Source organism: Teleopsis dalmanni, chromosome 1 (genome assembly GCF_002237135.1).
Source record: "Teleopsis dalmanni isolate 2A chromosome 1, ASM223713v2, whole genome shotgun sequence".
NCBI lineage: Eukaryota > Metazoa > Arthropoda > Insecta > Diptera > Diopsidae > Teleopsis > Teleopsis dalmanni.
In genome coordinates, this window is record NC_051846.1 from 221,393,768 (window position 1) to 221,405,743 (window position 11,976).

General features: G+C 28.1%; 2 protein-coding genes across 3 annotated transcripts in view; one reads left to right on the plus strand and one right to left on the minus strand.

The window, feature by feature from the left end:
• Nucleotides 1-514: 514 nt before the first annotated feature.
• LOC119672293 (serine protease easter-like) lies at nucleotides 515-3,738 on the minus strand. 2 transcript variants are annotated; one of them, XM_038083310.1, is made up of 4 exons: nucleotides 3,631-3,738; nucleotides 3,456-3,559; nucleotides 958-1,121; nucleotides 515-868 (listed from the first exon to the last, which is right to left on the minus strand). In XM_038083310.1, exons 2-4 carry the CDS (start codon nucleotides 3,523-3,525, stop codon nucleotides 689-691), a joined length of 414 nt encoding a protein of 137 aa, XP_037939238.1. In that variant the 5' UTR covers nucleotides 3,526-3,559; nucleotides 3,631-3,738; the 3' UTR covers nucleotides 515-688. The 2 variants fall into 2 exon arrangements, with proteins under 2 accessions (XP_037939238.1, XP_037939237.1); XM_038083309.1 differs by having other exon boundaries at nucleotides 3,456-3,665.
• Nucleotides 3,739-11,239: 7,501 nt separating this feature from the next.
• The window catches only part of LOC119667437, a gene marked incomplete at its 3' end in the record, with an annotated part of 1,980 nt that continues 1,243 nt past the window's right edge, over nucleotides 11,240-11,976 (plus strand). The window contains 1 exon segment of the mRNA XM_038076726.1: nucleotides 11,240-11,871. Coding sequence (XP_037932654.1) covers nucleotides 11,240-11,871 — 632 coding nt within the window.

Consider the following 11,976-nt stretch of genomic DNA (forward strand, 5'->3'; position numbering starts at 1 on the left):
TGTTCATGTTCATGATTGTGTAAATAGGCCTATTGACTTGACAATATTGTTTTGGTAATTTTTGACGTGTGTATAATTTTGAAAATATATTGAAAAACATATTGGCTGTCAAAATGCAACTCGCACCCTTTTTTGAACTTTGTTGCTAAATGTATGCAGTGCAAAAAATCACAAGGAAAATCCTATTTAGTTTAGCATGAAATTAGAACAACTCGCACACGTCCTTAATAGATGGTAAGATAATGTGGAAATTTTCTTTTATTACAATCCATACAAAATATTCATATTCAAATATGGTTCTTAAATTTTAATGTATCAGTTGTATGTTTCGGAGAATCAAAGTAATAGCCTCCCTTTACAAAACTAAAATTTATAATTTGGTATACTTTTGTTTTTATATTAATTGGAAAATAAGATATTAAAACGTAGAAAGTTAACTTTCAAAAATAATTAAAAAACGAAATTATAGAAAAATTAGTTTTCGTTTTGGAACACGCGGTGTATTAATTAAAGCTCTCAAAAAGAACACCAGTATTTTTGTATGAATATATTTATATAGTTATGGATGTGTTTATCACTAAACTGCTGTTAATTCTGATAATAATGAACTGCCAAAACAACTACGACGAATTTCTGCATAATTTCTCCCCTTGACATAAAAGTTTAGCTAGTACATGCTATAATTAATTTAGTGAACTGTTAGAAAATTTTGACAAATAATCTTACGTTTTGTGTACGTAATTAAAGCCATCCATGGAAATTCATCAAGTTTTGTAATATTACCACCAACTATTCGTTCTGTGAGCTGTTTACCGCAGTTGGGATAGCTTGGTAATAAGTTTGTAGTTAACGAATTTGGACAGCAAATCTATTCCAAAAAAAGCCAAAATTTGACAGAAGAAGGAAAGAAATTAAATATATATGTATATATATATGATTTTTCAAGTATATACGTACTAAAATAATATTTCCAATTTTACCACATTGACTACTTCTTATATAGTCTCTATCTGCTTCCGATGTTGAGGGATCAACAATAAGATCAATTAAAATTTTACAGTCCGTCAACTTTATACATGTGCCATAATCATCATGAGGTGTTTTACATTCTCCGAATGAATCTATTGCAATATAAAAAAGAAAATGAAAATATACATACTCTATTTATACCATACTATAAGAAAATTTTTTTTAAGACTCAAAATAATAGAGGTATTCAGGCAACTGATTCGTTGTTTAGTTGATTCAAAAACTTCATATTAAAAAATTTAGCATTTTGATGTTAATCAGTTGCTTGAACGGCCCAAAATGCGTAATTTGATTAGTTTGTTGTGTGTAAATGCCATGGCAGCACTCGCTTCAACAGCAAAAGTGAAACATACTTGTGTTTGCAAAATTGTTTACACACAATTCAAACAGCTGAGAGAGACAGCTAACAAATTTCTATACAAAAGTTCATTTTAAGTTATTATTACGACACTTGGGACTGGCAGCACTATTAATCAAATTTGTACAAATCTGAGAATCACCGAAATAGTTGATTCCCTGCTTAGTTTCATTTTTGTGTGTAAATTTTTGTTGTAATCAACTACTAAGCAACGAATCAGTTGCCTGAATACCCCTAATATTTGATAGTAAAATGTTATAGCTAGTGTGACTATTCGAAGATTTCGTAAGCGAGTATTAAAGAAAGAACACCATACAAATGAACGTGAATCACACAATTAGGTACAAATTTTGGTATGGATAAAAGAGTTTGTCTGACAATAGCAAATTCTTTTATTTTGTGTATTTATTGCAGAAAATTATGTGTGCAATATTTGTTTTATCCTATTTGTTATTACATTTAAAGAACTTAATAAAAAATTTGAGTTTAAATAATTTATATTAATATTATTAATTTTGTAATAGAAATAATGTTAAGGAAAATTTAAAATATAATTTAACAATATAGGTGAAAATTTGACAATTGTTGTGTATATTTATTATTGAATTCAATAATACTATTATTATTATTATTATTATATTTTTATTATATTTATATTATTTTATTATTAAGTTTAATAACTTAAGTTATTTAATTTTACTCACGCCACTGTGAGATTAATATTGTAAACCGCACCTGCAAGATCAGATAACTGTGATGTTTTGTTTGTTTTTGAGAGAAAAGGTTGGTCTGGTTTTGCAAGAATGGTAAAAGTGGCGTGATGGTTCGGCAGAGAAAAAAGAACTGTGGTGCAGTTGAGTTCGTTGGAAGTGTACGTAAGAAAGAAAATGTAAATAGTGGAAATAATATAAGTACAACGTATATCAGTGGTAATTAAATTGAATATAAAATCAAAAGTTTATAATTAATTTATTTAATAAATTGGAGTCAACACAAATTTAATCACATTTTTTTTTCAATAAAACCAATAAAGTAAATGTATAAATATTTAATATTCATGCATTTATACATATATTATTCTTATTATTATTGTGTATATTATTATTAATAAAAATTTTTTAAAAGAATTATTATTATAATAAAAATTTTGTAAAATAAATCGCTTTTAAAAAAAACGTTATTACAGGTCAAAACATGTAAAATTAATTAACAAAGAAAACTCTAATTATATATTGAATAGAAATATTTTTTTATTAGATATTAAAATGTTTGCTTCCACGGATTCGTGGGCAAGACAATTGCGATAAGGAAACATAATATTTGTAGTAGTTGAAAATACCTTTTATAATACCACAAATATTGTAAATACGCAAAGATCTTTTTTAACCATCTCAGCTGTTACAGGAAGCCGTTTTTCATGGATATTGATTTGTGGTTTTTAGAAATATGCATTAAATGTGTGTTGGCTTGGAAATTTTTTTTTTTTAAACGTTATATTTTACAAAATTTCTATTAATAATATAACAATAATAAAAAAAATATATTTATAAATATATAAATAATAATATTGTTAAATTTTTAGATACATTTTTATATTATTATTCTACCTTTAATATTCCCTCATGAAGTCTTCTAATAGTTTCATTACGGATAATAATCGCGAAGCCGAAAATTCGAAGGTTTCGAAGTCACAAAAAGTCCCATTTTTTTCAATTTCGAAAACTTCGTTTCCAATCCGATTAATTATAATTTAATTTTAGTCTAGAGGTCAAACATTTCAACCTTATTGAATTATAATGAGTAAACAGCCATACCCAAAAATTATACCCATATCTAAATTCAAACTGTGTTTATATTTTTTAAGTGATTATTATTCTAAATATTAACGAATAACTTACTTTATTGTTTTTCTACCATAGGTTGCTCAAATTTATAACAAAGATTTTCCTCAAAATGGCAAAAAAGGATTTTATTAAAGTACAGATCAATTTAATGCTGCTGTTATAATATTTCGTTTTTAATTTTTTAAATATACATTAAAAAACGATAAGGAATTTTATGTACTTACTTGCTGTAGTGTAATGGAAGATAACCAAAAGCGCTACCAACAGTAAAGAGATACTTGTTCTTTGATACATTCTCGCATGAGAAAAATTGAGATTATCATAATCTCTTATAAATATAAAATTGCAATTATTATTGACAGTAAATAAAATTAAGCTTTTTGCTACACTACGTTATACCTTGTTTTGCGATGAGAAGTTGAACAAAGACTGATTTTACTGTAAGCATTCTTATTATAAATATATCAAAATCAATCTCAGTATTAAAGCATGCTTTTTTGTTTACTATGTGTGCTATTAAATAAAAAATATAATACATAGATATGACACTAATAACAAAATGTAAAAAGATTAAAAGATCAAACTGGCATATAATGTAGCACTAAATTATTTAACACAAATTTATTAACGAATAATGAATGCAATTTAATTAATAAAAATGTATTTTGCATATTCAAACCAATCTATTATTTTTATTTTACAAAAATGTGGCCAGTGACGTAATGCGCACAGTATAATATTTTAACTTTATACTCTGAATTCATTTTAATTATAAATACAATTTAATTAATAAAAAAATATTTTCTTTAATATAACAATCCAATATGTTTATTTTATAAAAACTAGTTTCTGTTATTATTGATCCGTACTTATCAACCTTCAATAAATTTATATTTATTCATTGAATTTTTACAATAAATAATATTTTTTTTTTGTATATCTATTTTATACTTAAAATATTTTAATATTGATTTTGACAATATTTTATCTCTTACTATACTGGTCTTGTATTAAACTAAAATTTGATTTTCAAATTTTTATCGGGCTTAAGATCGGTTATTTGACACTTGAAAATAATAATGAGACAATTAATTCGCGCTAAAAATTTTCTTAAACTATTTAATAAAAGAAATTTATAATACATGCATATTTCGGTCTACTTCCTAAACAATCTTCAGTGTACAAATTATTTTATTGTACAAATACACTATTTTATCGTATAAACTATTGTCTTTCTAGCGGAAGGTGTAACTGCCGTTGATTGCCGTGGACTGCTCCGACCGCTGCTGCTTGTTTTTTAGAGTTGATGTTTTCACGAATTTTTTAATGATCTCTGGTAATAATTTACATAAGGAAAAAAGGAATTATTTATGGGGCAATTATGGCAACGATCTTTCAGCTCACCACACTCAAAAATCTTGCAAAAGATAGTTTGAAATATTTTTTGTATTCTGGCTGTTGTCTTGTGAAAGACTGTAAACAGCTTTCAGTCTTGCACAAGACCAAATGAAAAACTTGCTGTTGATCAGGTCTTTCCATTGTAGCTAAGATTTTGTTTGTATTTCTTGTGCACAAACTTTTTTATATACAATTAAATAAATAAAAATTAGTTTTACAAAAATTTTGAATTAATAACTTAAAATTTGTAAAAACTGAACAATTATTTCTAATTTAATTTTAATACGACGCAAACGTAAATGAATTGATATGCAATACTGTCATTAAAAAAATTTTGAAATAAATTTTTTATATATTTATATATGTATAATATACTATATATATTTTTTTATATATTTAAAATTCAGTACTATTTATTAAACATTGATTTATTCATCAATTTATTTATTTATCATATACATATATATTTAAACTATAATCCTAAAACCAATTAATTTGTTTTTGCCACTGCCGTTGTTAATGCAGCAATAGTTGCTATTATTTCTATTAAGACATAAGTTAAATTCCGTAAATAATTATTTATGTATAAATAATAATAAAAGTGAAATATGCGGCTCTCTATTTCTATTAGATTTATATTATATTTGTATTACAATCCAATTGTTTACTAACAAAAGAAATAAAACAAAACAGCTTTCTACCACAAATTACAAATGATAAAACTTTTTTTTGAAAGACTTTTGTGCGAGAATAGTTAAAATTTTACAAACGATCTTATGTTCGATCTTACAAAGATCTTACGCAAGACTTTTAACAATGTTTGTCAGAATTGCCAAAAACATAGAAATATAAAGACATGCCTCTGTTAAATCATGAATTCTAAAAAGGTACCACGCAATGGTATAAACATATCTGTGCAAACCTATAAACAATCGAATATTTCATGTATGATCAATGCTATTTTGTTATTGAAGTCAACAATCAAGCCAATAGCGAACATGTTGTATTTTGCTTGGACAAAACCATATAGAAAAAACTCTAAGATCAGAGCAAATGCACATATAATATCTAGTGCATGCATAAGTAGTTTTCTTGGTACATTTTTTCTATTCTTCTTTGTTATCGCAGACTTACTTAATATCTTTGTATGGTAGTTGAGACAATATATTTGAATGTGTTGCTTTGTGTGCTTTTTTTTTCTTAAAATATATGGCTCCCCAGTAGCAGAATTTTCAAGGCCTTGTCAAAAAAATGCCTTTTAAAAGCATTTCATCAGAAGGTTAAATGAAATTCGCAGGCCTTTCGTTAAAGTACTTCAAAAAGGCCTTTACTGAGGAAGCGTGACTAAAGGAGTTGATGCGCATTGCGTACACGCAAGCGGTATTCAAAGCATACTTGCATGTTTTGTTTTTAAGTATATCTGTACTTTTTTTGTATTGCTTTACTTTTGCTTTATTTCGTTGTTGTGTCTACACTACTCTCTCTTCTTTGTTAAGTTAAATTATTGCAAGTTGTGAAATTCTAACAAAATTAATACATGTGTAAATTTAAAAGTAAGCTGATCGCGAGCGAGATAATTTATAAATAGTGCATATAAAAAGTAATATTGATATGATGTTGTTTATCGTCTGTTTAAATTTTTTTGTTTTGTATTTTGATTCTTATCAGCTTACAGACCCGAACAATTAAACGCATTTATTTAAAAATGTTGGCAAATATTTCGTTCTTTATTAAGAACTTCATCAGTGCTATATAATAACAAACATTAATTTCAAGATAAAATACTAACATCCAAATATATATACCTTATTTTTTTAGAAAATGCAATAATTTTCCTGTTCCACAATAGTCATTAATAATTAAAATTGTATTAACAAATAAAAATAAAAAATTAAAACAATTAAAATTCACACATTAAAAATTAATAAACAATTTTTGGACATAAATAACGAGCATAACAAAACTAAAAAATTTTTTTAATATTAATATTCCGCCAAAAATATTGATAATAATAAACGTTCTCTTTTTTATATCTCTTATTACTCAATAAGAAGAAACTTAACAGCTGACTTTTATTTTCATTTATCTCTTATTTTTGATTAGCTTGTATTTATCCAATAAATTAGAGTAAAGTGTGCTAAAATTATCCGTGTCTCTCTTGTAGTTTACCACCTGTTCATTATTTAATATGATGTGAATAACTTCACTCATTAATCTTTTATGATAATTATTTTCAATTTCCAGAATTATTACTTTATCAAAGTTAAAGCTATGTCCTGTCATGTAGGCCTGGGTAGGGGTAAACGAAGAATTAATAAAACAACGTGAATATTAATGACATTAACATACCTTGAAATTTATGTGGCCTCCATGGGTACTTCAGTTATTTTTTCTATTATATCGCCAACATTGTCAAGGTGTTTTTAATGTGACCACCAACAGTATTCCTCTTGCGCATAACTATTAAGTATGCTGTTCACCTTTTTATTATATGGTCCACAAGTAATTTTTTATTAGAATTTAAATGTGTTATATTTGCACTCACTATTGAAAGAATTTCAATTTATTAAATCTACAACGTGCATTGCGCGCACGCTGTCCGTAAAAATAGAAGTAAACAAAAAAATGGTAAACAGAGAAGGCGAAAAGTAAAGCTTTTACGTTCAAGTCTCGTTTGTTTAGTGCAATATAGTAAGGCGAACTTCACAAAAGCTTCAGTAAAGTTTGACTTAATGAGAGGGGACAGTATTGCCAAGTGCGAATAACCACCTGAAATATCTAAGACAAATTGTAGCTTGATTGAAAAGGGGAAAGAAAAAAAAAAGCTTTATGAGAGGTTATTACCCTCAAGTCAAACAAGGCCAGCTAACGCAAATTAACGAAAGCAAGCTGTGCTAACAGGATCACTAACATGATAGGAATTTATCAGTTAGGCGAATTGAATATAAAAGCCATAGCAGACACGGTGATGGTCTCTTTTTTTTTTGCTTTTCCTTTGCTGTTGGTCGATGAACGACCGAAATTTGAAAATGTGCTAATAAAAGCCAAGATTATTTCTAAACTTAAGATTAAAAGTAAAACAGTGAATAAAAGTGCTAATAAAGGCCAAGTTGTTTTAGAGCCCTAAAGAGATAATTAAAAATTCCCTTAAACTTGAAAATGTGCTAATAAAAGCCAAGATTATTTCTAAACTTAAGATTAAAAGTAAAACAGGGAATAAAAGTGCTAATAAAGGCCAAGTTGTTTTAGAGCCCTAAAGAGATAATTAAAAATTCCCTTAAACTTGAAAATGTGCTAATAAAAGCCAAGCTTATGTCAAAACTTAAGATTAAAAGTAAAACAGTGAATAAAAGTGCTAATAAAGGCCAAGTTGTTTTAAAGCCCTAAAGATAATAATTAAAAATTCCATTAAATTTGAAAATGTGCTAATAAAAGCCAAGCTGTTTTAAAAACCCAAAAGATAAGAAGTGAAATTTCATTAAGTTTGCATCGTTTATAAACATATTCTTAAAAAGTGGATCAAACGCACGAGTTCGGTGCCAGTAAATGAATAGTTTTTTTTGAAATATGTTTAAATAAAGACATGACCGTAAGAATATTAAATTGGAAGCCGAATACACTCTTATTGGAAGGATTCAACAGGATCCATACACACCGTTAAGGCACAGCGGTGTACAGGTATTCCTGTACTAAATGATTTACCTTGTACAGAAACGTACATGCCTGTATTCATATATTTTTTTTTATTATTATTTATTTTTTTTAATTATATTATCTTAATATATTAACTTAACTACATATTAATTAATTACATTAACTTTTATAAAATTGTGAAGAATGTATACTTTTGAATTTAGTTGAAAAAAAGAAAAAAAAAAAAAACAAAAGTTGAATTGTATTAAATGTTAAAGATTATCTTAAGAATTATATATGATATAGAAAAAAAGAAAAAAAACAATAAGAGAAATAGTAATAATATACATATAATAATTGTATATATTATATATACATATAATATATAAGACATATAATTGATTGTCCCAAACACCTTTAAATACATACATCTATATTTTTTTTATTATTCATAAGTTTCAACTAGGTCAACAGCAGCGTGGGTGACGTCATTCTAGCAGCTGGAAGGTAAGACACACGATCTTGTGTAAAGAGAAATTGTTACTTTGTTAAAAAAATTCAGTTAAAAGATTTGGTTGTGTATATTTTCTTTTGTTCTCTTATATATTTTTTTTGTTTTTTTATTATGATTTAATTAGTTAGGTTTAAGATTACTAAGATTATTATTGTCATGACTTTTGTTGAATCTAATAAATAAAAAGAAAAAAAAAAAAAAAAGGAAAAAGAGAAGAAATTTTTTTTTTGATGGAAAACTCAAATAGTATGCAGGATTAAGGTTTAGTTATTTGGCGGTGGTGGAAGTGCTAGGGAAAAATAGAATGTATATAAGTTGCAGAGGGACCGAGTGAATGTAGTGTGAAAGATGATACAGACAAAACAGACGAGGACATTTCAAGCTGCTACAATATAGCGAAATCAATTAGGCAATGGCTATATTGTGATTGTGTTAGATGTAGGTTCCGCACAAAAATGGTTTTCTTCCACAGCAAACCGGTGACATGAATTTTTGTTGATATCCGCGATTGTTGCTGAACGTGAGAAGAATCACCCCCAAAACCGGCGAGCATACCGGGCTGGCCACCATGTCACCGCTCCACGTTCACTGCAGTGTTACTTCGCCCACCGAAGACCGGACACAACAAATGGCGCCCAACGAGACACTAATACGAAGACAGGACCGAATTAAAAGACGTAATAAATAACAAAATAATAATATTATAGATATATCTATACAATCCATAATAATTTAATAGACATATACATATATATATAAAAGAGAGGAGGTTTTGAAAAGTTTTAAAATTGTTTTTAAAAAGATATTGTTTTTATATATATATATATTTGACAGAATAGACCGATGAACAGCGGACCAAAGATGGTTGCCTCAACAAGTGGCAATGTAGACAGTAGAGACAAAGAAAACTTGACAACCAAAAATTTCGTTAAATTTCACCTTAATCATAGTTTTTTTAAATTCTTAAAATAGATTCTATTTTCACAAACAAAGAAACGTGCACAAACCTTTAAGATTTTTTTTATTTTTTTGTTTGACTTTTGGCAGAGCGCAAATAATTTTTTTTGTACGAATTTTTTTTTATCAACAAAAGTATTTTATTATTTTTAAGATTTATGCGAACAATTAGTAGTAGTGATACGCAAAAACAAATAATATCATTTTTATTGGAATCTTTATGCAAGATGAGAAAGATGTTTGTATTAAGGTGAATGACTTAGGACTTGTAATTTCCGATGGAGAGGGAAGCCATGACCTACCTCAAGAGGTGTAAACAACACATAGCTTGGCAGACAGACAAGATGACAGAGTTAGAGAGTCGTTAGTAATTTGTTTGTGTTTTTTTTTGTTTTTTTGCTTGCAGCCACGATAAAATTTAGTATAAGTTTATGTGAGGTAGCAGACATAAAGATTTTTTTTTGTTTTTGTTTTGGAATTTAGTAACCTACGGCTATGACTTAAAACTCCTGAGGAGTTTAGTTTAAGGTAGTAGGCGAGTTTTTTTATACACTAATAATTACGGCAAAAACTGAAAGTAAAACAGTTGTGTTTGCGGTAGTAAGCGTAATTGACGTAGATTTCTGCTACGACTTTAAAATTCCGGTGGGATTAAGTTTGAGGCAGGAGCTTTTCATCAAAATTGTTGTTTTTGTTATTTTTTTATTTAACCTATAGCTATAATAGAGTATGAGAAGAGTTTTTGATTTGAGGTAATAGGTATGAAGTATTGTGGTGTTATTCAGTAACTAGAGTTTTTTCTGCTACAAACTAAAGCTGAATAAGTATAGTGTGAGGCAGGGAAATTGAGTGAATGGTTGCTACAACAGAGATTCAAGTAGAGTTCTGTTTGAGGTATTGTGTGGGTAAATATTGGAAAGTGGGTATGAGTGAATGACGCATGGGTCTGAACAAGTATGAATGAAACAGTTAATGCTACCAAACAATAGAATTTTTCGGTAGGTTTGTGAGGCTTACTGTTAATTGGTATCACGCATACATTTTCTATGAGGAATCGGTATTAAATTGAGGCGTGATACTAATTGAATGTTTGAGATGTTGAGAGTAAGAGATGGACAGTTGGACGAACGTGACGACAACTTTGCACCTATATAACAATGAATTCTATTTTTCCCTAAAACAAGGCACTGAAAATCCACCAATAAACGCCAAATTTAAAATTATATTTATCTGCCTTATTTTTTTATTTTTATTGAATTTTTTTTATTATTAAATAAATTATAACAATTATTAAATTAATAATATTATAATTATATATAAAAAAAAAAAAAGAAAAAATTTTTTTTTATTTTTTTGTTGAATTTTTTTTAATTATTTAAGAAGGTTAAATACGCGATCACCTTAGGTGAACATACAGGATTTGTTTTTTTGTATCATTCTACAAGTAATAGACAAGTGAGCTATATCGATAACAAGAAATTTAAGTAAGAGTGGTAAATAGTTCCTATGGAGCCCAGACCAACAGAAGAGTTAATAGACATGTTAGCAAGTAGTACCGGAACTAGGTCCAAAATACGAAAAGCTACGAAATCAGCACAAGTAACTGAGTTAGAAGCGGTATCTGACAAAACTGCACAAGCGCGTAGTAGTGAGCAGGCTCAGTTAGTTAGTTCAGGTACAAATAGAAGGCCAAAAATAGGGAAAATAACCCAAGCTGAAAAAGATTTTGGAAACAATAGTATCCAAAGATCACTGAGTTTTGACAGCAAAATAGACCACTTGTTGTTATTGGAAAGTAGTGAAATGAATCAGCCAGCTAATCTGAAAGGAAAAGTGGAAGATCAATATCGAGAAACCTCAACAGGTATAGATACAGGACGCAAGTCTGATAATGAAGAAATAATGAATTCAGTAGCTGTAATGATGAGGCAGCAACAAGAGTTTTTATCGAACTGCATGCAAGAGATGAAAATGGAAGTCATGACTCTAAACAACCGTCTACGAGAAGTGGAGCAAAGACCTAATCGGACCCCGCAAAACTACTTAGGTAACCAGGAAATCCAGCGGGAGCAGCACTCAACATTTCCAATAGAAAGAGAGATGAGAAGAAGTGTGGATCTAGAACGGTGGCATTTGAAGTTCGACGGTTCGAATAAAGAAATGACAGTAGAAAGCTTTTTGTTCAGAGTCGAGAGAATGAAACAACAACACTCAGTTACAGATCAACAACTTCTTACGGACTT

Coding starts and splice junctions, on each gene's coding strand:
- LOC119672293 (XM_038083310.1), bottom strand. CDS start 3,525: ATGTATCAAAGAACAAGTATCTCTTTACTGTTGGTAGCGCTTTTGGTT. Junction 1,122..3,455: donor CTTCCATTACACTACAGCAA/GTAAGTACATAA, acceptor ATATTGCAATAG/ATTCATTCGGAGAATGTAAA. Junction 869..957: donor AAATTGGAAATATTATTTTA/GTACGTATATAC, acceptor TTTTTGGAATAG/ATTTGCTGTCCAAATTCGTT.